The sequence below is a fragment of the Heterodontus francisci genome, chromosome 7, assembly GCF_036365525.1.
Source record: "Heterodontus francisci isolate sHetFra1 chromosome 7, sHetFra1.hap1, whole genome shotgun sequence".
Classification (NCBI taxonomy): domain Eukaryota; kingdom Metazoa; phylum Chordata; class Chondrichthyes; order Heterodontiformes; family Heterodontidae; genus Heterodontus; species Heterodontus francisci.
In genome coordinates, this window is record NC_090377.1 from 138078658 (window position 1) to 138104481 (window position 25824).

The 25824-nt window shown below is 44.9% G+C and overlaps 2 protein-coding genes across 3 annotated transcripts in view; one reads left to right on the top strand and one right to left on the bottom strand.

The window, feature by feature from the left end:
- LOC137372353 (zinc finger protein 229-like) overlaps positions 1-25824 on the top strand; it is a 106699-nt gene that overhangs the window by 31623 nt on the left and 49252 nt on the right. The window lies entirely within an intron of this gene.
- LOC137372357 (zinc finger protein 239-like) lies at positions 11146-21166 on the bottom strand. 2 transcript variants are annotated; one of them, XM_068036249.1, is made up of 5 exons: positions 21073-21166; positions 20299-20366; positions 18930-19249; positions 18008-18131; positions 11146-16351 (listed from the first exon to the last, which is right to left on the bottom strand). In XM_068036249.1, exon 5 carries the CDS (start codon positions 16254-16256, stop codon positions 15555-15557), a length of 702 nt encoding a protein of 233 aa, XP_067892350.1. In that variant the 5' UTR covers positions 16257-16351; positions 18008-18131; positions 18930-19249; positions 20299-20366; positions 21073-21166; the 3' UTR covers positions 11146-15554. The 2 variants fall into 2 exon arrangements, with proteins under 2 accessions (XP_067892350.1, XP_067892351.1); XM_068036250.1 differs by lacking the exon at positions 18930-19249.

Sequence of the window (25824 nt, forward strand, 5' to 3'; positions counted from 1 at the left end):
CCTGCACCATCCCTGTAGCCACGTGTTCAACTCCTCTCTCTCCCTATTCCTCGCTTCGCTATCACGTGGCACGGGCAACAACCCAGAGATAACAACTCTGTTTGTTCTCGCTCTAAGCTTCCACCCTAGCTCCCTGAATTTCTGTCTTAAATCCCCATCTCTCTTGTACAGGTCCCACCTGCCCCAGAACCAGTCCCAATGCCTCAGAAATCTGATGCCCTCCCCCTACACCAATTCTCCAGTCACGTGTTCAATCAATCAATTCTCCTATTTCTATGCTCACTAGCACGTGGCACTGGGGGTAATCCTGCGATTACTGCTCAAGGCCCTACTTTTTAATTTCCTTCCTAACTCAAAAATCTGTTTTCAGGACCTCATCCCTCAATCCTACCTTTGTCATTGGTACCAATGTGGACCACAACCTCTGGCTGTTCACCCTCCAATAGAAGGATATCTTGCAGCCACTCCATGACATACTTGACCCTGTCACAAGGGGGGCAACACATCATCCTGGAGTCACACTTACTGCATTGAGTTCAATAATTTCAGAGCATGACAGCCCCCCACTTTACTTTCATTTTTAGTTATTTTTTCTTCCTTTTTTTTGACATTCCTTTTTACATTTTTTACAATCTTTTTTTGCATTATTTCATTTCATCTTAGTTTGTTCAGTTTGCTTACCCACTGTTTTTTTCAGGTTGTTTTTCTTCAGGTTTGCACTTGCTGCTGTTCAATATTCAGTATATTCACACCTAATCTGTACTAATGCTTTGTCTTTCAACACACCATTAACATATTGTTTGCCTTTGCTCCGTGACCTTTTGGTCAGCTATGTGGCCTGGTCCAATCTGCACCTTCTCCTTTGTTATCTCTTGCCCAACCCCCACCTCACTTGTTTATAATCTGTGACTTTTCTAATATTTGTCAGTTCCGAAGAAGGGTCGCTGACCCGAAACGTTAACTCTGCTTCTCTTTCCACAGATGCTGCCAGACCTGCTGAGTGATTCCAGCATTTCTTGTTTTTGTCACACTTGCTGCCGCAGGAATGCCTGTCTGATCCCCTGATTATCGAATCCTCTATCACTATTGCTTGGCTAAGTGGAATGTGGGAAGTCATGGATGCACCACATGTCCAAGACGACCACATCTGCAGGAAGTGTCACCGGCTGCAGAAGCTTGAGCTCCAAGTTTCGGAACTTGAACGGTGGCTGGAGTCACTGTTATGTATCCGTGAGGCAGAGGACTACATGGATAGCACATTTAGGGAGGTGGTCACACCGCAGGTTAGGAGCATGCGGGCAGAGAGGGAATGGGTGACTACCAGGCAGTCTTAAGAGAACCAGGCAGACATTGCAGGAGTCCCCTGAGCCTATCTTGCTTACTAATTGGTTTTCCATTTTGGATACTGGTGAGGGTGATGGATCCTCAGGGGAGTGCAGCCAGAGCAAAGTCCGTGGCACCACAGGTGGCTCGGAGGAAGCTGCACAGGAGGGGAGGAAGAAAGTGGAAGAGCAATAGTAGGGCGGCGCAGTGGTTAGCACCGCAGCCTCACAGCTCCAGGGACCCGGGTTCGATTCCGGGTACTGCCGGTGTGGAGTTTGCAAGTTCTCCCTGTGTCTGCGTGGGTTTTCTCCGGGTTCTCCGGTTTCCTCCCACAAGCCAAAAGACTTGCAGGTTGATAGGTAAATTGGCCATTATAAATTGTCACTAGTATAGGTAGGTGGTAGGGAAATATAGGGACAGGTGGGGATGTTTGGTGGGAATATGGGATTAGTGTAGGATTAGTCTAAATGGGTGGTTGATGTTCGGCACAGACTCGGTGGGCCGAAGGGCCTGTTTCAGTGCTGTATCTCTAATCTAATCAAAAAACTTTAAAAACTATTTATTACAATTAGAATAAATAGAATAACTTGCCAATTACTCATCAATCAGCTTCTTCCCCATACCAAAGAAAGAGCCATCTACTGGAGGCTGAAAAAGAAAGGAGCACCTCTCTCACTGAACTCCCTCACTCACCAAACTCCCACTTTACACTCTGTACACTTAAGACAGCACTTAGTGCAGACAAAGTAGCACTGAAGAAGCCCTGCTTTTAAACTTTCTTTTATACTTGTATTAGGAAAAGGCTGACTTGCGTGTGGCAGAAATGCTGATTTATTCAGAAATATAAAAACTGTCACAATATAAACACAATTTAATTTTAAACATGTGAATGAGATGCTTTGAACTAATTGCCTACAGGTTTAGCTCTGGGTTTATAATGTTGGCACTTCAGAGAGTCTCATCAACCTAAAGGCTCCTGTTAAAACATTTCCTGAGTTGATTAACATTTAAAACTAGGTTTGCAGGCATGATGTTCTATTCAAACATTGAAGGTAAGAGAGATGCTGTGGGAAACACACTACGTCCAGTAGCTGAAAGTGATCAACAGGTTTTGTGTTCAGTGATCCTGGGGGTGTTAGATACCTTCCCTGGATACCAAGGCTAGGAAAGGCACTGTGAAAGGGATAAGGAGCTGGGACTTGTCCATGAGAGTAACTGAAGGTGTAAGAACTGAATTAATCTAGAGTTAGAAAGGAGAAAATACCCAAAATGGAAGAGTTGGTAACACAACATCAATCAGTCTGCTCTTTTCCTGGGGAAATTAAAGACCTGACAAAGTGTTTGTTTGAAACAACATTAAATCATTTGACAGATATGAGAACAGAAAACTCCAGCCGAGGTATAGAGTTAATAACAGCAGGACAATTAAACTCCTACCATCAGAATAAACATGGTTCAATCCTGGATGTGATTAACAGCAGAATCCAACCCGAGCAGTCAGTTGTAAACTCGCTGGCAGAGGAGTGTTTATTCACCACTTGCCTGTTTGAGTTTCTAATTCAGACTAAACTTTTCCATCCCATAAAACACATTATATCGGATATTTGATGTCAATATATTTTTGGCATGTTATGTTAATATCTCAAACCTACAAGTGGTTGACCACCTCCAGGCGCGTATCCATTGTCTCTCGAGATAAGGAGGCCCAAAAGAAAAAGAACAAGTGGTTTAGGAGCACAAATCTTTAAAAGTGGGAGGACAAGTTGCTAACCTGGTTAAAAAGCACATGGGATCCTAGGTTTACTGATTTGAGGTGTAGAGTACAAAAGGACAGAGGACACATAAACCTGTACAAATCATTGGTTAGGCTGTAGTTAGAATATTGTCAAGTTTTGGGATCTTACAGCAGGAAGGATGTCAAGGCCATGGAGAGGGTGCAGAACAGATTCACTGAGATGATACCAGGGAAGAGAGGCCTTAGTTATCAGGAAAGATGAGAGAAATTGGGTCTCTTTTCATGAGGACAAAGACTCATTGAAGATCTGAGGGGGGGCTTCAAAATTTCATCAGGTAAATGAGGAAAAACTATTTCCACTAGTCGGTGAGTCAGTAACTAGAGGGTATCAACTTCAAATCAGCAAAAGATCTAGACCCAGGGATGAAATATTGAGTAGACGGTACAAAAATGTTTGTGACACTCACTGTCCCTCCAGATCTGTGTCTGGGGAAGAAACTGATGGGTTTCTCTTTGAGTTAAAGTTGTTCTCTTTAAGATGATGCATGTCAGTGCCAGGAATGGGGTATTGCTGTTTGCATGAATCATTCTCCAGTCAGATACAGCACAGGTTAGATACAGAGTAAAGCTCCCTCTATACTGTCCCATCATACTTTCCAAGGGCAGATACATGGGTGTGTTACTGATACCTTCCCTGGCTACCAAGACTAGAAGAGGCAGTCTGGAAGGGATGGGGAGCTGGAACTTGTCCATGAGAATATCTGAAAGTCTGAGAACTGAAATTATCTAGGTTAATGATGGGGTGTTCGTCGTGGCTCAGTGCTTGCATTCTCATCTGAGTCAGTCAGTTGTGGGCACAAAACCTAGGCTGATATTCCAATGCAATACTGAGGGGAGCTGCACTGTCAGAGGTCCTGTCTTTCAGATGACACCTTCAACCAAGACCCCATATGTCCTCTCAGATGGACACAAATGATCCCATACAGTTATTTTGAAGAGCAGGGGTGTTCTCCCCAGTGTGCTATTTATCCCGCAGCCAACATCACTAAAAAAGATTATGTGGTCATAGCCACCTTTCTGTTTGTGGAACTTTGCTGTGCACAATTTTCCTGCCGTATTTCCGACATTATAAGAAGGACTTGTATGGAAATAGCACCCTTCATGACCTCAGGATATTCCAAAGTATTTTACAACAACAACAACAACAAAGAACAGTACAGCACAGGAACAGGCCATTCGGCCCTCCAAGCCTGCGCCAATCTTGATGCCTGCCTAAACTAACACCTTCTGCACTTCTGGGGCCCATATCCCTCTACTCCCTTCCTATTCATGTATTTGTCAAGATGTCTCTTAAACGTCGCTTTCGTATCTGCTTCCACCACCTCCCCTGGCAGCAAGTTCCAGGCACTCACCACCCTCTGTATAAAAAACCTGCCTCGCACATCCCCTCTAAACTTTGCCCCTCGCACCTTAAACCTATGTCCCCTAGTAACTGACTCTTCCACCCTGGGAAAATGCTTCTGATTATCCACTCTGTCCATGCCGCTCATAACTTTGTAAACCTCTATCATGTCGTCCCTCCACCTCCGTCGTTCCAGTGAAAACAATCCGGGTTTTTCCAACCTCTCCTCATAGCTAATGCCCTCCAGACCAGGCAACATCCTGGTAAACATCCTCTGTACCCTCTCCAAAGCCTCCATGTCCTTCTGGTAGTGTGGCGACCAGAATTGCACACAATATTCTAAGTGTGGCCTAACTAAGGTTCTGTACAGCTGCAACATGACTTGCCAATTTTTATACTCTATGCCCCGACCGATGAAGGCAAGCATGCCGTATGCCTTCTTGACTACCTTATCCACCTGTGTTGCCACTTTCAGTGACCTGTGGACCTGTACGCCCAGATCTCTCTGCCTGTCAATACTCCTAAGGGTTCTGCCATTTACTGTATACCTCCCACCTGCATTAGACCTTCCAAAATGCATTACCTTACATTTGTCCGGATTAAACTCCATCTGCCATTTCTCCGCCCAAGTCTCCAACCGATCTATATGTCAGCCGGTGAGGTGAGATGAGAGTGACTGCCCTTGATATTAAGGCAGCATTTGACCAAGTATGGCATCAAGGAGCCCTTGCAAAACTGGAGTCAATGGGAATCAGGGGGAAAACTCCCAGGAGTCATACCTAGCGAAAAGGAACATGGTTGTGGTTGTTGGAGGTCAAGCATCTCAGCTCCAGGACATCACTGCAGCAGTAGTGTCCTAGGCCCAACCATCTTCAGCTGCTTCATCAATGACCTTTCCATCATAAGGTCAGAAGTGGGGATGTTCACTGATGATTGCACAATGTTCAGCACCATTTGCGACTCCTCAGATACTGAAGCAGTCCATGTAGAAATGTAGCAAGACCTGGACAGTATCTAGGCTTGATAAGTGATCAGGGGCGGCACAGTGGCGCAGTGGTTAGCACCGCAGCCTCACAGCTCCAGCGACCCGGGTTCAATTTTGGGTACTGCCTGTGTGGAGTTTGCAAGTTCTCCCTGTGTCTGCGTGGGTTTTCTCCGGGTGCTCCGGTTTCCTCCCACAGCCAAAAGACTTGCAGGTTGGTAGGTAAATTGGCCATTATAAATTGCCCCTAGTATAGGTAGGTGGTAGGGAAATATAGGGACAGGTGGGGATGTGGTAGGAATATGGGATTAGTGTAGGATTCGTATAAATGGGTGGTTGATGGTCGGCACAGACTCGGTGGGCCGAAGGGCCTGTTTCAGTCCTGTATCTCTAAACTAAACTAAAACTAAAACATTTGTGCCATACAAGTTCCAGGCAATGACGATTGCTCAAGACAAAGCCCCCAGTCAAAATATATGATTCAGATCATGGTGGGAGCAACGCACTGTCAGTTCAGTCCTGTCACTCCATAGGTCGCATCATATTTCTTTAAGCTTTACAAATCGAAGAAAGCAGCAGCCGAATTGAAACAATCTACTAACCCCCGAATGAAGCGAACCAAACCAGGTATCTTTAGATATCTCAAATTAACTATTTACTAAAAAACAAAAAAAAAAATCATAAACACTACTAAGATAAACCAAGATCTAAAGACCTTATAACTTCTTATTTAAAAATCTAACTCCCGCATTCGCATATATGTACTCAAACTAACAGTACTTTTGTTTTTAATTAGCTGCCGAAAAATAGACAACACAATAAAGTCTTTGCAGATTACGTTTCCGGCGAACGGTCGTCAAATACAACACGGTCAAAGTTCACTTGCAGTCTTCCAAGGCTTTTTATAAGTTTGAGAGAGAAACTACACAGGGTTTAAATTATCCGAGAGAGCTCTCCTATTTCCTTCACGTGCTGAAACAGTCGGTCAACTGAACAAACCAATTTTTTGCCAGCTTGTTTCAAAGTCAAAATGGATACATTGAAGCTCTGTTTACTCTCTCTGTATGGTTGTTGCCTGGCAACCAGAATGTACTTTGGCTCACAGACGCTGGAGCTTACTGCCTTAAAGAAGTACTGATCTTTTATAGCTTTAAAGGTGCACCTCAATATTTCCCGAGGAGAGGAAAAAAAAAAGGACCGTGACACCTCCGCCCCTGGCAAAATGAAATGCCATTCCCGAAATGCGTTATTACAATGTAAAAAATAGAAATTGAAAAAAACACTAACAATTTTTTCCCTATATATACAGTTTTTCTAAAATGATAAGACAAGCTCCATCAAAACATTTTTGGCTTTAAAATTTACAAAGGTTGTCCCAATTCAACCTTCCAAACATAGTCTCCCAGTTCTTTTGTGTTTCCCTTCCAAGTGTCCCTATTGTCCTTCACCTCAGCCAGATGAGCTGCACACCTAGGAACACCGGCCACTACTGGGTTCACTATTCTGAGAAGTTTCTTGAGTACCCCTTAACTTGTGTGGCATCACTTGATACTGGAAAACCCCGTCTGGTGTAACAGAAGCTGTTTTCCCTTATCTTGGGGTGTCAAAGGGAATTTGACAGGATCCCTCCAACACATCTGTCTCTTTAAGACACATGGTGTTGACCACTCTGTCCATACAGTCCTTTAAATAAGAGTTTGGGTCGGAGTCGGCCTTCTTTATTGCAGTTACTTTTCTCGAGTCTATGCAAGGTTGAGCCGACCCACCAAGTTTAGACATCAAGACCAACCTGCGAATTCCAGCTGTCCTGACTGGGTTCAACTAAGCTGCCCTTCAGCATGCATTTGACCTTTGCTTCCACATGGGCCTGTCTGAGCCTAAGCGATGTTCTAAAGGAATGGTTCCCCCTATTTCCACATCATGCGTGGCTAAGGTTATAACATCCCGGCTTATCCATACAAACTCCTTTAAACATTGTGAAAAGCCTAGTTAGTTCTTCACATTGTTCTGCCTCTAAATGCAAAAGCATGTGGTCTAATTTTCCTAGCCATACTGTATTTGCTAATCTGATAGTTGGAGGTTCAATCTGAGAATTTCCTAGGCCTGCATTTGCTTCATCCTCACTAGCCTTTTCCTTCTGAACAGTCCTGATTAGCTGACATACCTGTACTGGCTTATCCTCCTCCCTGTGGTAATATTGCTTTAACATATTGATGTGAAACAACTGGTTCTTCTTCCGGTTATCAATGTGTCCGTCAAGTAATCTACCTTACCCACTCTTTTGATCACTATATGGGCCACTGAACCGTGCTTTTAATGGTTCTCTATGTAATGGTAACAACACTAATACTTCATTCGCTGGTTGAAAATTGCAGACCTTTGTATTCTTGTCGGCCCTTTTTTCATATATCTTGTGATGCTTTAAGGTGTTCCTGAGCAACACCGCAAGCTTTCATGAGCCTTTCCCGGAACACAGACACATAGTCCAATATCAAAGATTCATTCTTGTGTTCCAAGAATCTATCTTTTATAAGTTTTAGAGGACCTCTTACTTCATGTCTGTAAACAATTCGAAAGGACTGAAGCCTGTAGACTCATTCAGTGAGTCTCTGGTGGCAGATAAAAGAAAGTCTAGTCCTTTATCCCAGTCATGTGGATATTAGTGACAGTATGTTCTACTCATTGTTTTGAGAGTTTGGTGAAATCACTCTAAAGCTCCCTGTGACTGTGGGTGACATGCTGACGATTTCAACGGTCTAATCCCCAAATTGCCCATGACTTCTTGAAATAGCCTCGACATGAAATTAGAACCTTGATCTAATTGAACTTCAAGTGGCAACTCATAGCTCGTAAAGATTAAGGGTTAACTTTTCTATGACTATTTTGGCAGTAATTGTCCTCAAAGGAATGGCCTTGGGAAATCAAGTAGCCATATCCATGATAGTAAGCATGAATTGATGTCCCACTTTTGTTTTTGGCAAGTGTCTTACACAAGGGTTCTACTAATGCCCTGCTAAATGGTTCCTCAATCACTGGTATGGTGCCAGTTTTATGGTAGTTTGTGGTTTTCCCACCATTTGACATGTATGGCATGTCCTACAAAATTGTCTCACAACCTTTGTAAGACCTGGCCAGTAGTAATGTTGGCTTATGTGTGATTTGGTCTTCCGAATTCCCCTACGTCCTGCAAAAGGAATGTCAAGTGCTAACCTTAATAACCTTCGGTGATATTTAGGTGGCGCCACTATCCGTTCAACTGTCCGATCTTCATCGTCAGGCCAATTTCTCCATTTCTTCCTCAAAACCCCGTTTGCCATATAATAGCCTTCTGGAAATCCTTTCACCTCAGCTTCTGTCAGAGCCGTCTGTGCTATTCGGAATATCTCTGGATCAGCTTGCTGTGCTGCAATGATAGAAGATTTGTTAACCATCTCATTTGGATTATCTAAATCCCCAAATAAGGTTTCAGATACTTGGCTATCTGTTTGTGGTACCCCTTTTACCTCCGATAATGGATCCTGTTTAGTCATTGCTCGAGTGACTACACACACAAGAAATATTCCCGGAACTTGTTCCTCTAATTGCTGTTCCCTTAATTTCACTTGGTTCCTCTGTAATTATAGGAGAAGTTGATACTTTTGATCCAGCCAAATCATTTCCCAGTAGATCAATTCCCTCTACTGGAAAACTGTGGACAACTCCTAGTTATTATCCCAGATATTAAGTCACTCTGTAGGTGTACTTGATATAAAGGTATGGATGTATACTCCCTGCCAGTTCCATTAACTAAAACTTTAGCATTCAAGGCGCTCCCTGGTGGAAACATTATATCTTTCCCCAGCAAGAGTGTTTGGGTTGCTGCAGTGCCCCTGAGTATAATGATAGGTTTTCCTGCCTCACAGGATATGGAGTTACTTTCCCCTTTGACAAAAATTCATCATAACTCTTGGATATTTTATTTTTAACTTCTACACTCCTTTTAGTTTTAGTATCTGGTTTTACAGCCATCGTTAAAGCTGTAGCCTGGTCTGCTATACTCTCAGTCAGTCATTTCCCCTGCACTAACTTTGCATACCCCAACAAGTCTTATGGGTTTACCTTGCAATTTCCAGCATTCTGAACAAAGATGACCCATTTTGTGGCAATGATAACACTTTGGCTTGCGAACCTCACTTCTACCCTCCTTTTTGACCTGAGGAGAACCTGGGGCATTCCCAGCTGTTCCTTCTTGCCCCGGCTACTTGCCTTCCTTTCACTCTCCCACTTTCTATCCTTCTCAGATTTATGGGATTGATGGACAAAAGAGGTTCGCTTATTCACAAGTTCAAAATTATCAGCAATTTCTGCTGCTTGCCTAGCTTTCAAACCTTTTAGGTTAGGACTTCTCACTACTGAAGGAATGGAGTTTTTAAACTCTAAGAGAATCAACTCCTGAAGGTTCTCATATATGGTTCCCATCTTTAATGCCCATATCGATTGGTCAAAATTAATTTGCTTCACCCTCTCAAATTCTACATATGTCTGCCCAGCCAATCTCCATAAGTTCTGATGGTAAACTTCAGGGACTAACTCACACACAGCGAGACTAGCCTTTTTCACCATCTCATAATCTGCAGAAGCCTCTTCAGGAAGCATTGCATAAACTTCGAGCTCTACCTACCAACCTGCTTTGTATAAGCAGCATCCAACTTTCCTTTCATGTTTGGCTATTTTTTCAGAAGATATCAAAAATACCTCTATGTCTCTTTCCTCAAACTTAGGAAGAGCCTGTATAAATTTAAACAACTTTTCGCTGTGTCCTGAACTAAATTCAGATTCTTCCTGACCCAAATTTTCCCTGGATTTAAGGCTATCCCTGTGTCTCAAGTTCGTCTCTTTTAGCCGAAATTCCCTGTCTTCTTTCACTTTATCTCTGAAGTTCAAGTTTTATTTCTCATTAAGTTCTAGCCAATTCTACTGCATCACTCTGTGACTTACAACCTTCTGGTTCCTCATATTCCCCTTCTAATTCCAGGTGTTGGTCTATTATGCCAATTATCTCTGCTTTTTTTGGCACCTGGTGTAATTCTAACCCCAATTTTGTCACCAATTCTTTTAATTTGTTCTTAGTTACTTATCAAGTCACTGAGGGAAACACTCTGCTTTCCCAAAAACTGCTGCATCCGCTAATGCCATTACTATGGTATACTGTACCTTATTATACAAGAGACCTGGTTCCTTTTATTTCTTCGTATTTGGCGTTAGATTTAGATCTCAACAATCGAGTTTCCAATTGATATGGTCCCAGACGCGAGAGCAATTAATATGATTCCAGATGCAAGACCCAATATGTATGTTATTCCAGAAACGAGCAACTAACATGATTCCAAACATGAGCCCTCCAAATTAGTCTGATTCCAGATGCGAGCTGCCTAATTAAAATATGATTTGATCCTCGAAGAGCCCCAATTAAATATATGTTACGAATGCTCAGGACAAAGCCACCAATCAAAATAGATGATTCTGCTTGCAGTGGGAGCAATGCACTGTCAATTCAATCCCATCACTCCACAGGTCACATCATATTTCTTTAAACTTTCCAAATCGAAGAAAGCAGCAGCCGAATTGAAACAATCTAGTAACCGCCAAATGAAGCGAACCAAACCAGGTATCTTTAGATAACAAATTATTTATCAAAAAACAAAATAATCTTAAACACTACTAAGATAAACCAATATGTAAAGACCTTATAACTTATTTAAAAAATTAAAAATTTTCATACATATACTCAAACTAACATTAGTTTGTTTTTTAATTAGCTATCCGAAAAAAAAACAATAAAGTCTTTGCAGATTATGCTTCTGGTGAACGGTCTTTTAATACAACACAGTCAAAGTTCACTTGCAGTCTTCCAAGGCCTGATGAATCTGAACATCCTTCCAAAGATAGAAATTCAGCAGTTCTGTTCAGCAGTTGTAGTATTAAACTTTTTTTTTCCAGCGATGAACACAGCAGATTATTATTTGTTATTTCTTTAAGGAATTAATTTGGCTTGAGGCTTTTTAGAAGATTGAGAGAACACGTATACAGGGTTTAAATTATCTGAGTGAGCTCTCCAATTTCCTGCACGTACTGGAACAGTCTGTCAACTGAACAAACCAGTTTTTTGCCAGCTAGTTTCAAAGTCAAAATGGTTACACTGAAGCTCTGTTCACTCTCTGTATGGTTGTTGCCTGGCAACCAGAATGTACTTTGGCTCACTGACTCCGGAGCTTGCTGCCTTAAAGAAGTACTGATCTTCTACAGCCTTAAAAGGCGCACTGTAATATTTCCCGAGGTGAGAAAAAAAAATCACAGGATTGTGACACCATCTCCAACAACAAAGAATCTAACCATCACCCCTTGACATTCATTGGCATTATTATCGCTGAATCGCCAACTATCAACATCCCAGGGGTGACCATTGACCAGAAACTGAATTGGAGTAGCCATATAAATACCACGGCTACAAGAACAGTCAGAGGCTAGGAATCCTCCGGAAAGTAACACCTCCTGACTCTCCAAAGCCTGTCCACCATCTACAAGACACAAGTCAGGAGTGTGACGGAATACTCTCCACTTGCCTGGATGGGTGCAGCTCCAACAACACTCAAGAAGCTTGACACCATCCAGGCTTTGGAGACTCAGGAGATGAGATAAGGTTAGAAAGCTTTTACACAGTGTATGGTAATGACCTGGAACTTGCTACCTATGAGTGTGGTGGAAGCAGAGACGATCAATGATATCAGAAGGTAATTGGACTGGCAATTGAGGGAAATAAACCTGCAGGGCTATGGGAAAGAACAAAGGAATGGGACTGACTGGATTGATCTGAAGAGAGCTAGCATAGAATTGATGGGCCGAATGACCTCTTTCTATCCCATAACAACTAAATGACTCATTTCTGTAATCGCACTTCGTAATTTAATCCGTGCAGTGTGGGTGTCATTCAGATAAATTTGTAATGCACTCCCTCCAAGGCCAATGCATCCTTCCTAAAGTATGTGCACAAAACAGAACAGAGCGCTCCAGGTGTGATATAACCAGGACTCTATGTATCTCAGTGCTTTTTTTAGTCACACTGATACCTGAAATCTTTTCCGACAGGCAGAACAGACAAACCTTTTTCCTTCCACATTCCTTGTTCCCGTCCTACTCAGGTCCCCTCCCCCAACTCTTTTTCTGGTGCATTGATGACTGTATCAGTGCCATTTCCTGCTGTCGCCCCAAACTGGAAAACTTCATCAACTTTGCTTCCAATTTCCACCCTTCTCTCATCTTTGCATGGTCCATCTCCGACACTTCTCTTCCCTTCCTTGTCTTCTCTGTCTCCATCTTTGGCAATAGACTGTCCACTAATATTCATTATAAGCCAACAGACTTCCTTAACTACACTTCCTCACACCCTGCTTCCTGTAAGGACTCCATTCTATTCTCCTAGTTTCTTCCTCCCTGGCGCATCTGCTCTGGTGATGCAACCTTCCACAACAGCACTTGACATGTCCTTTTTCCTCAACCGAGGATTCCCCCCACTGTGGTTGACAGGGTCCTCAATGTGTCCGACCCCTTTCCCGCACTTCTGCCCTCACCCCTTCCCTCCTCCCCAGAGCCGCGACAGGGTTCCCCTTGTCCTCACTTTCCGCCCCACCAGCCTCCACATCCAAAGGATCAACCTCCGCCATTTCCCCCACCACCAAACGCATCTTCCCCTCCCCTATCAGCATTCCAAAGGGATCGTTTCCCTCCGTGATACCCTGGTCCACTCCTTTATTACCCTTGACACCACACCCCCTTCCCACAGCACTTTCCCATACAATTGCAGGAAGTGTAATAGCTGCCCTTTTACCTCCTCTCTCCTCACCATCCAAAGCCCCCAACACTCCTTTCAGGTGAAGCAGTTATTTATTTGAACTTCTTTCTATTTAGTATACTGTATTCACTGCTCACAATGCAGTTACGTCTACACCGGGGAGACCAAATGCTGATTGGGGACTGCATTGTGGAACACCTCCGCTCAGTCTGCAAGCATGACCCTGAACTTCCAGTTGCTTGCCATTTCAATTCACCACACTGCTCCCATGATCACTTGGCCTGTTGCAGTGTTCCAGCAAACATCAACGCAAGCTTGACGAACAGCACCTCATGTTCCGATTAGGCACTCCACAGCCGTCTGGACTGAACATGGAGTTCACCAATTTCAGTGCATAATTGACCCCTTTATTATTTTATTTTGCTTTTTTTTTTTACTATGTGCCTGCCTTAAATTTGTTTTTTCATGTCTTTGCTTTTGGACATTCGGTCATTAACATTCTCCCTGAACTAATGCTGTCTTTCACGCCATTAGCACTCCCTTTGCCTTAGCCCCATGACCTCTGTCAGTTAATCTCTCCTGCCCTCTGCCTATCACACACCTTCCCTTTTGTTCTCCTCCCCGCACCCCTGTTTCACTTGCTTAAAACCTATTATATTTCTAACCTTTGCCAGTTCTGATGAAAGGTCAGAGATCGGAAACGTTAGCTCTGCTTCCTTCTGCACAGACACCGGCAGACCTGCTGAATACTTCCAGCACTTTGTTTTTATTTTAGAATTCCAGCAGCTGCAGTATTTTGCTTTTCTTTTTCATTCCACGTTCAGAGGTTGATGATACTCAGGTCCTGAAGAATCAAGTAACTCTGTCAGATCTTGACATAATGCTTTGTTTGTTTTGGGTGTGTAAATCCTCCCCTTCTAAGCCCCTGCAAAAGGATATTACAAAAGCCATCACTGTCAGTCCAGGATAGAAATGCTCAACATTCTCTCCTCCTGCTTCCTGGCCCAGGATGGCCGCACATGCGCCCTGCTACACAGTGCACTAAGGAGTGGCAATATTGTCCAAAATTCACAGCAACCTCCAATCCACCTACATTAGTGGGATTGAGAGACAGAGTTGAGAAACACTCACCAAGTCCAGTAAAACATTCCAGGAGGAAAAGGGGAAGCAGTGTGTGTGCCTGCCCTGATATCCCCCTCCCCACTCCCCACAGCTCAGCGTAGCAGCTTCTTGCACCTTGAGCCAGCCCTGCCCAGGTGTGGCCCAATCCAAGCGGAGTCTTTGTGGAACCAGGGAGTGGGGGAGAGGGGACCTCCTGCCCTGTGCTGTGTCCCAAATGGTTCTCCCCTCCCCCAGGCCCCCTTATAACTGAGCTGTTTCCTTTAATGTTTTGGCCTTTCTTGTTAGTTCATTAATCCTTAGCTCCTCCAAAAGTCTGGAAAGCTTGTGACCGTTAACCTGGGCCTGTTACCAGGAGAAGACCCGCAGCTGCAAACGTAGCACCTGGAGGTTACTAAACGGGTTTACAGTCCACACTGCGTTTCTGAAGCTTCCTCGCCCAACATTCCCCATTTCTCCTCCATTTCTAGATGCTCCCTGCCCAGTGCCCATTTCTCCTCCATTTACAGACGACATGGACTGCAGTGGTTCAAGGCAGAGGCTCACCACCACCTTCGCAAGGGCAATTAGGGATGGGCACTAAATGTGGCCAAGCCAGCTATGCCCACATCCCATGAACTAATATAAAAAAAATTTAGATGCTCCCTGCCCAGTCCCCATTTCTCCTCCATTTAGAGACACTCTCTCCATCTCCTGGATTTTAGGACAGTCTCTGCTCTCAGACCTTTGTTGAGATTCGTGCCGGAGGCTAGCAGTGGAAGCCACGGCTGGGGTTTGATCTTGTTGTTTGTTGTGATCTCACTGTTTAGATTGGCTCCTGATCTGCACTCGGTGTGTCTGCAGCCTGTGAGCCCCTGACTTTATTAACCCGTCTCCCTCTCATCTGCTGGCACCATACTCTCTATCACAGCTCCTGCTGGCTGTACATGGTCCGCTCGCCCGGCTGATTGATGACAGCTTTGGACCAATAGGAAGAGCAGGGGCAGAGCTGGAAGACCAAGTAGGCGGTGTGTTAGGGATATTAAAAAGACTTGACACACAAAGTGGCTCTGTTTCACTTGTGTCCAGAATATTAACCCCTATAACTGGGCTGGAGTTTATCAGCAGAAACAGACCCCAATGAACATGGTTCAGTTCTCGAAACAGGAGAATCCAACCACTGCAGTTACTTGTGAACTCGCTGGTGTCTCAGCAGGTGGGATGACCGAGTGAATCCCTTCCCACACACTGAGCAGGTGAATGGCCTCTCCCCGGTGTGAACTCGCTGGTGTTTCAGCAGGCTGGATGACTGAGCAAATCCCTTCCCACACTCTGAACAGGTGTATGGCCTCTCCCCGCTGTGAACTCGCTGGTGCGTCAGCAGGGTGGATGACTGAGCAAATCCCTTCCCACACACAGAGCAGGTGAACGGCCTCTCACCAGTGTGAACTCGTTGGTGTTTCAGCAGGTTAGATGACTGAGAAAATACCTTCCCACACACAGAGCAGGTGAACAACCTCTCACCAGTGTGAACTTGCTGGTGCCTCAGCAGGTGGGATGAATGAGAAAATTCCTTCCCACACTCAGTGCAAGTGAACAGCCTCTCCCCAGTGTGAACCCGCTGGTGTGCCAGCAGGTTGGATGAATTAGTGAATCCTTTCCCACACAAGGAGCAGATGAATGGTTTCTCCCCGGTGTGAGAGTGTCGATGAGTTTCCAGTTCAGACGGATAATTGAATTCCTTCCCACAGTCCCCACATTTCCACGGTTTCGCCCCAGTGTGACTGCTCTTGTGTCTCGACAGGCCAGATGATCGGCTGAAGCCTCTTCCACACACAGAACACGTGTATGGTTTCTCCACGCTGTGAATGGTGCTTTTTCCTTCCATGTTCAAAATCCGGTGATATTCAGGTTGTGATAAATTGGGCGACTGTCAGATCTTGCTGCAATGTTGGAGTTTCCCGACTGCAAATTTCTAATACCCTGTGAAATTGATTTAAAACAGAAAAAAGGGAGCATGAGAGAACCCACAAAAACAGCAAGGCAGGTTGTGAAATGGAGCTGAATAAATCTGATAATTTATGGGGCCGGCACTAGGAAAAAGTAATCATGAAAGCTGCTGGATTGACATACAACCCCAACTGGTTCACTAATGCCCTTCAGGGAAGGGAATCTGCCAGTCTGGGCCTACACAAGACTCTGCCCTCTACGGGAGGAAAGAGAGAGACAGACACAGAGGAGCGGCGGTGGGGTAGGGGTTGGGGGGGTGCGGAAACGAAGGACAGGGATTTTATAGATCTACACTCGACCAGAACTTTCACAGAACCTCCCAAACCCCCAACCTTTACCACCTAGAAGGACCAGGTTAGGTGTACGTACACACCATCATCTCCAAGTCACATCCCATCCTGATTTTTCTGACATCCAGTACTGGATGCGCAGAAATTTCCTCCATTTAAATATTGGCAAGGCCATAGTCTTCAGTCCCCGCTACAAACTCCACTCCCTAGCTACTACCTCCATCCCTCTCCCAATCAATTCTGAGGCTGAAGCGGACTGCTCACAACCTTGGTGTCATATTTGACCCCGAGTTGAGCTTCTGACCACATATTTGCACCATCACCAAGTTTGTGTTTAAGAGCCGCGAGGTTATGCTGCAGCTCTATAAGGCCCTGGTTCGACCACACTTGGAATATTGTGTTCAGTTCTGGTCGCCTCATTATAGGAAGGATGTGGAAGCTTTAGAGAGGGTGCAGAGGAGATTTACCAGGATGCTGCCTGGACTGGAGGGCATGTCCTACGAAGAAAGACTGAGGGAGCTAGGGCTTTTCTCATTGGAGCGAAGAAGGATGAGAGGTGACTTGATAGAGGGGTACAAGATGATGAGAGGCATAGAGTGGATAGTCAGAGACTTTTTCCCAGGGTGGAAAGGGCTATCACCAGGGGGCATAATTTTAAGGCGATTGGAGGAAGGTTTTGGGGAGATGTCAGAGGTGGATTCTTTACACAGAGAGTGGTGGGTGCGTGGAATGCGCTGCCAGCGGTGGGAGTAGAAGCAGATACATTAGGGGCCTTTAAGCGACTCTTGGATAGGTACATGGATGATAGTAGAATGAAGGGTAGGTAGTTAGTTTGATCTTACAGTAGGTTAAGGGTTCGGCACAACATCGTGGGCCGAAGAGCCTGTACTGTGCTGTACTGTTCTATGTTCACCAAGACCACACTGGCTCTTGGTTAAACAGCACCTCAATTTGAAAATTCTCATCCTTGTTTACAAATCTCTCCAAGCCCTCGCCTAATCTCCTCCAGCCCTCTAACTTTCTGAGATATCAGGCAGGAATCATTTAATTCTGGCAACTTGAGCATCCCCGATTTTCATTGCTCCACCATTGGTAGCCGTGCCTTCAGCTGCCAAGGCCATAAGCTCTGGAAATCCCTTCCTAATCCTCTCCGTCTCTCTAACTTGCTTTCCTCCTTTAAGATACTCCTTAAAATCTACATCTTTGACTAAGCTTTTGGTCATTTGCCCTAATATCTCCTTAACTGGCCGTGTCAAATGTTGCTTTATAATACTCTTGTGAAAATGCATTGGAACATTTTAATTCATTAAAAGGCACTATACAAATAAAAGATGTTCACTTGGATATATCACTGTTCCTTCATCATCGCTGGGTGAAAATCCTGTAACTCATTCCCGAACACCATTGTGGGAGCACCTTCACCACACGGACTGCAGCTGTTCAAGTAGGCGGCCCACCATCATCTAAAATCATAGTATCATAGAATGGTTACAGCACAGAGGAGGCTATTCAGCCCATTGTCTGCATGCCAGATCTCAGTAGAGAGTCCCAGTAGTCCCACTCCCATGCCTTTTTCACATATCCCTGCAAGTTTTTTTTCTGTTCAGATAATTACCCAAATGCCTTTTGAAAACCACGATTGAGTCTGCCTCCGCCACACTCTCATACAGTGACATCCAGATTCTAACCACTCACTGCTTAAAAACGTTTTCCTCATCTCGTCAGAAAGAGAGTTGTACTCGGGACTCCTGCACTACATGCCTGGTCCTTTTTGACTGCCTGGCATTCACCCATTCCCCCTCTGCCTGCTCACTCTTAATCTGTCGGGTGACCACATCCTAAAACATGCTATCTATGTAACTCTCAGCCTTGCAGGAGATCCGCATTCACACCAGTTGCAGCTCAAGATCCAAAACCCAGAGCTCAAGCTGCTTCAGACGACGATACTTCCTACACTTGCAGTTATCCAGGTCATGAGAAGTATCCTGGAATTCCCACATGGAACAGGATGTATATTTAACAGGACTGAGGTGCCCTGCCGTAACTGTTTATTAACTATTAACTGCTTCCATTCTGCTGACATCACTTGACTTTATAGGGAGGTTATTTTAAATAATACCCAAGACTTATTTAGACTCAAGTTTACTTAAACATACCTAATTTAAAACTTACCAAACTTAAACATATCAGGCAATTAACTAAAGTTCTTAGTTTAACCCACTGCCCTCACGCACAGTAATACCCACCAACCAATCACCTACCTGTTGTGTTATAACGTCGCTTGATTATTCTTTGGCCTCCTTATCTCGAGAGACAATGGGTAAGCGCCTGGAGGTGGTCAGTGGTGTGTGGAGCAGCGTCTGGAATGGCTATAAAGGCCAATTCTAGAGTGACAGGCTCTTCCACAGGTGCTGCAGAAAAATTTGTTTGTCGGGGCTGTTACACAGTTGGCTCTCCCCTTGCGCCTCTGTCTTTTTTCCTGCCAACTGCTAAGTCTCTTCGACTCGCCACACTTTAGCCCCGCCTTTATGGCTGTTATTCTCACTGAATATGCATTCTCACCACTGAGGTGTCCAGGATCCTGGAAAAGGAGTTGACAAAAGTCATCGCTGTCAGTCCAGGATAGAAATTCAGAACAGACAAACATTTCCCTTGATTTGAGCTTGCTGTGTGCAAATCTTCTCCTTCTAAGCCCCTGTAAAAGCCATCACGGTCAGTCCAGGATAGAATTCACAACATTCTTTCTCCATTTCCTGGCACAGGATGGCCGCGCATGTGCCCTACTGCACATTGCACCCTAGAAAGACGGAGGCCCATTAACCCAGTCCGGTTACTGGGAAAAACCCTGCAGCTGTCTCCCCACTTGGTGCGAACATAGCAGCAGAAGCTTATTACTAAAGGTTTGAGGCCTACACCGGGTGTTTGTAAATCACAAAACTTTCCATGTTTTACATTCAGGCCGGGGGCTGCACTCAGTGTCTATGAAGCCCGCATTGCCCTGAGGTTTATAGGAGTGTGGTTGAGGCAGGTTCAATCGAGGCATTCAAAAAGGAATTAGAATATAATCTGAAAAGCAAGAATGTGCAGGGTAAGGGGGAGAAAAAGAGAGTGGCACTAAGTGAATTGCTCCTTCAGAGAGCCAACACAGACCATTCTGAGTTGAGTGAACATTATCCCCCACACCAAGACTCAAATATTTATTATTTATTTATTTAGAGATACAGCACTGAAACAGGCCCAGGCCCACCCAGTCTGTGCTGACCATCAACCACCCATTTATACTAATCTTACATTAATCCCATATTCCTACCCCATCCCCACCTTTCCTCAATTCCCCTACCACCTACCTACACTGGGGGCAATTTACAATGGCCAATTTACCTATCAAGCCTTCGGCTGTGGGAGGAAACCGGAGCACCCAGCGAAAACCCACGCGGTCACAGGGAGAACTTGCAAACTCCGCACAAGCAATACCCAGAATTGAACCCGGGTCGCTGGAGCTGTGAGGCTGCGGTGCTAACCACTGCACCACTGTGCCGCCCATATAAAACTGAACATTTCTCCCCAGACTCAACATAAAACAGTGAACATGATTCTGTGATAAAGATGATAAAATCGTGCAACACTCACAGCAACCTACAATCCAGTGGCTTTTAACTGGTCCATCTGAGTTTCTCAGCCCAGTTCTGTAAGCAACCCTGCAATAAAACAAAAGCAAAATACAGTGGATACTGGAAATCTGAAATGAAAAGAAAATGCTGGAAATACTCAGCAGGTCAGGCACCGTCTATGGAGAGAAAAACTGAGTTAACGTTTCATGTGTATTGAGCCGCTGCAGCCTGGAATTCGGAGTGGGAGAAAGAGGAGGAAGAATGAGGACAGGCAACACTCACAGCAACCTACAATCCACCTACATTACTGGGATAGGGAGACAGAGTTTAGAAACACTCACCAACATGACTCCAGTAAAACATCCCAGGAAGAAAAAGGGGAGCAGTATGCCTTCATGCCCTGACATCCCCCTCCCCAGGCCTGTCAGTCAAACCCCCCACTCCACAGCTCAGCCTAGCACCTTGAGCCAGTCCTACCCAGTGTGGCCCAGTCCAAGAAAAGTCTTTGTGGAACCAGGGAGGGGAGACCTCCTTGTCTGTGTCCCAAATGGATCCTTCTTCCCTCCCCCTTCCCCTGGCCCCTTTATAACTGAGATAAGTTTCCTTTAAAGTTTTGCCCTTTGATGTTACAGTTTATTAATTCTTAGTTCCTCCAAAAGAGCTGGAAATCTCGGACCTGTCACTGGGAGAAGCCCCATAGCCGCCGCTCCGCTCAGTGCAAACGCAAGACTGGGAGCTTCTTATTGGGGGTGTTGAGGCCGAAACCGAGTCTTTCTGAAACTTCCTCGCTTACCCACTTGCTCCCGTCGCCGCTTACCGCCCGCAGAAGCGACTTTTACTGCCATCACTTGCACTACGCATGTTTCGAACACTACCGGCAGGGCGCATGTTCCTAATACTGTACGGCAATACGCATGCTCCTAATACTGTACGGCACTGCGCATGCTTCCATACTGTCAGCGCTGCTGTGATGTGAATCAGGAATATTCTCCACCACGGAGAATATTGGGTGCAAGTCTCATCATTGGGACCTCCCAATACGAGTGGCGGAGTGAGCAGCGAGGTGGAGAGAAAAACAGAGTTAACGTTTCAGGCCTGTGACCTTTCATCAGAATTTTCTGTTTTTATTTCAGATTTCCAGCCTCCGCAGCATTTTGCTTTTTATTAAGTGGCAGTGACATTACACTCAATGAAGTTGCAAGTGCGCCACCTAGTGGTTGTGGTTCTGCAAAGGTTTTTTTTAATTCATTTATGGGATGTGGGGGTCGCTGGCCAGGCCAGCATTTATTGCCCATCCCTAATTGCCCTTGAGAAGGTGGTGGTGAGCTGCCTTCTTGAACCGCTTCAGTCCATTTGGTGTCCAAAAAAAATATTGAATCAGGTGCGTGAGTTTAGTTTAGTTTAGAGATACAGCACTGAAACAGGCCCTTCAGCCCACCGAGTCTGTGCCGACCATCAACCACCCATTTATACTAATCCTACACTAATCCCATATTCCTACCACATCCCCACCTGTCCCTATATTTCCCTACCACCTACCTATACTAGGGGCAATTGCTCATGGCCAATTTACCTATCAACCTGCAAGTCTTTTGGCTTGTGGGAGGAAACCGGAGCACCCGGAGGAAACCCACTCAGACACAGGGAGAACTTGCAAACTCCACACAGGCAGTACCCAGTTGCTGCAGTGTCAATGCACAGTGTGTGATCATTGACAAAGATGCCCTGAACCAATGACACCAAGAGTTGGACTCGGGATTATTGGAAAGTTTTGGAATTCTTTTGTCAATATTTATTGATGAAAGTTATTCACATTTGAGTTTTTAAACTGTTTTTTCTGATCAAAGTCTTTATTTTGTTAAGTCGCTACATACAATGTAATTAGCTGTACAATCTGTTACGGAGGCAGTTACATAAAGGAGGCAAGCTTTTGCTACAGCTGTACAAAGATCTAGGTAGACCACTCCTGGAATACTCAGTACACTTCTGGGCATGACAATTTGTAAAGGCTATACATATTACCATCAAGCTGGGGGACCATCCCTGGTTCAATGAAGAGTGCAGGAGGGCATGCCAGGAGCAGCATCAGCCATATCTAAAAATGAGGTGTCAGCCTGCTGAAGCTACAACACAGGACTACTTGCATGCCAAACAGCAGAAGCACCATGCAATAGACATAGCTAAGTGATCCCACAACCAACGGATCAGATCTAAGCTCTGTAGTCCTGCCATATCCAGTCGTGAATGATGGTGGACAATTAAACAACTGATGGGAGGAGGAGGCTCCATAAATATCCCCATCCAGCCCAGCACATCAGTGCAAAAGACAAGGCTGAAGCATTTGCATCCATCTTCAGCCAGAAATGGATAATCCATCTCGGCCTCTTCCTGAGGTTCCCAGCATTACAGATGCCAGTCTTCAGCCAATCCGATTCACTCCATGTGATATCAAGAAACAGCTGAAGGCACTGAATAGGACAAAGGCTATGGGCCCCGACAACATTCTGGTAATAGTACTGATGACTTGTGCTCCAGAACTAGCAGTGCCCCTATCCAAGCTGTTCCAGTACAGCTGCAACACTGGCATCTACCAGACAAAGTGGAAAATTGCCCAGGTGTGTCCTGTACACAAAAAGCAGAACAAATCTAACCCAGCCAATTACCCTATCAGTCTATTCTCGATCATAGCAAAGTGATGGAAGGGGTCATCAACAGTGCTATCAAGTGACACTTGCTCAGCAATAACCTTCTCACTGATGCTCAGCTCAGTGGGTTCCGCCAGGGCCACTCTGCTTTTGACCTCATTACAGGCTTGGTCCAAACATAGAAAAAAGAGCTGAACTCCAGAGGAGAGGCAAGAGTGACTGCCCTTGACGTCAAGGCAGCATTTGACAGAGTATGGCATCAAGGAGCCCTAGCAAACCTGGAGTCAATGGGAATCAGGGTGTAAACCCTCTGCTGGTTGGAGTCGTAGCTAACACAAAGGAAGATGGTTGTGGTTGTTGGAGGTCAATCATGTCAGTCCTAGGACATCACTGCAGGAGTTCCTCAGGGTCGTGTCCTAGGCCCAACCATCTTCAGCTGCTTCATTAATGATCTCTCTATCATAAGGTCAGAAGTGGGGATGTTCGCTGATGATTTCACAATGTTAGGCACCGTTTGCAACTCCTCAGCTACTGAAGCAGCCTGTGTCCAGATGCAGCAAAACATAGACAACATCCAGGCTTGGGCTGATAAGTGGCAAGTAACATTCTCCCCACACAAGTGCCAGGAAATGGCCATCTCCAACAAGAGAGAATCTAACCATCTCCCCTTGACATTCGATGGAATTACCTTCAATGAATCCCCCACTATCAGCATCCTAGGGGTTAACATTGACCAGAAACTGAACTGGACCAGGCACATAATTGCTGTGGCTACAAGAGCAGGTCAGAGGCTGGAAATTCTGCAGCAAGTAACTCACCTCCTGACTCCCCAATGCCTGTTCACCATCTACAAGGCGCAAGTCAGGAGTGTGATGGAATACTCTCTGCTTGCCTGGATGGGTGCAGCTCCAACAACACTCAAGAAGCTCGACAACATCCAGGACAAAACAGCCCGCTTGATTGACACCCCATCCACCACCTTGAACATTCACTTGCTGTACCAGCAGTGCACCGTGGCAGCAGAGTGTACCATCTACAAGATGCACTACAGCAACTCACCAAGGCTCCTTCGACAGTAGCTTCCAAACCCATGACCTCTACCACCTAGAAGGACAAGGGCAGCAGATGCATGGGGACACCACCACCTGAAAATTCCCCTCCAAGCTGCATACCATCCTGACTTGGAACTATATTGCCGTTCCTTCACTGCCGCTGGGTCAAAATCCTGGAACTCCCTTCCTAATAGCAGTGTGGATGTCCCTACCCCACGTGGACTGCAGCAGTTGTAGAAGGCAGCTCACCACCACCTTCTCAAGGGCAATTAGGGATGTGCAATAAATGCTGGGCTAGCCACCCACATCCCATGAACAAATAAAAAAAAGACCATTGGCCTTGGAAACAGGGCAGTACAGATCCACCAGAATGTTTGCAGAGATCGAATGGTTAGATTATGAGGCTTATTACAGTGAGACAACTGTTGGTTTCCACCTGGTGCCTCACCTTCTTCAGAAGTTCAAGGCATAGAAGGAAATTGACCAATGAAAGCCCAAGGGTGCAATGCATTCCACTTAATCATTAATAATATCATTCCCATCTTCCAGTTCTTAGCTGCACCTCCTTCCAAATATTGCAATCCATCTTACCCAGTATTTAGTCCAGGATTGAATATTTAGTGTTAATATATTAACATTTGTGCCCTCAGCATGTTACTCGACTATGAAGACCGATACAAAGTGATTATTTTGCATGTCTGCCATTTTCTTAGCTTCATCTACAGTTACGCCTGTGTCCATCGTTAAGGGAGCCAAAATACTCTTGGCAACTCTGTGATATGGTGAATAATTATGTTAACCTGCATCGATAAACCCATGAATTTCTGTTACTGACTGAATGAAATGCCAATAAGTCTGCAAGTGACAGTCAAAACGTAGATAATTTTTCTGCTTTGCATGTCGTGAACTTTTACCCCATCAAGGTGCTGAAGACACCTAGAATCTGCTGCAGCCATTGTTAAATTTAAAAGGATTTTATCCCTTTCGTACAAGCATAAATGTTCATGAGGAGCAATTTCCCATAAATTGTTTCCACCGGAATTTCTCCATTGAAGCTCAAAGAAAGTTTCACTCACTCGGATATTCAGTAAGAGCAGCTCGGAGGTTCAGTGACCAGGATATAATCTGCCTGTGTTTTCCTGAGCCTGTACTCGGTGTATGGGGAGATTTAGCTTGCATTGTAGTATTTTGCATCCCGGGGATGGCCAGTAACCTGCTGATTGAGGCTGCAGATGTCACTTACTGCTGACAGTGGCTGATTGGACAGTGTGGGGCAAAATATTTCAGCTTGTCCCTGTCTCACTCACTGTGGAGTTGGGGAAAAGTGAATACTTGAAGTATTTTTTTTTCCCTGTCTGAAATGAGGCTTAGATCTGCTGTTAGTTACCAAGCTCATGCTGTAGAATTCTTTTATAATCTGACACAAATCAACTGGAATATCCAGGTTTTGAGGAGCTTTCTGCACCGTCAGGGCTGGAAATAGGAGCGAGTGAAAGGCATTGTGCAGAATTTGATTGTGCACACAATATGCAAATATAACAGGGCTTTAAGAGATTGTGTTGTGTTAACATTTAACAGCCCATGTGAATTATTCTATATTTCTTCATAATTAGTTCCGGTCGTTTTGAAAATGTTTCTATGCAGTTTCTAGCCGGGGACTTTTCACATGTTAGGAAAACGTGATCACCACTACACTACAGAAATTCCACACTGCTATTATACCGAGGGACCTACATACATTGTTAAACTATCAAGTCATGCTCCATTACAGACGTTTGTTTCGTCGATACACAATTCCACTGCAAAACTTCCAAAGCTGTAGAAATGGAATCATAGAATCAGAGAAAG

Excerpts from the sequence above, each read along its gene's own strand:
- LOC137372357 (XM_068036250.1), bottom strand. The coding sequence starts at position 16,256 with ATGGAAGGAAAAAGCACCATTCACAGCGTGGAGAAACCATACACGTGT.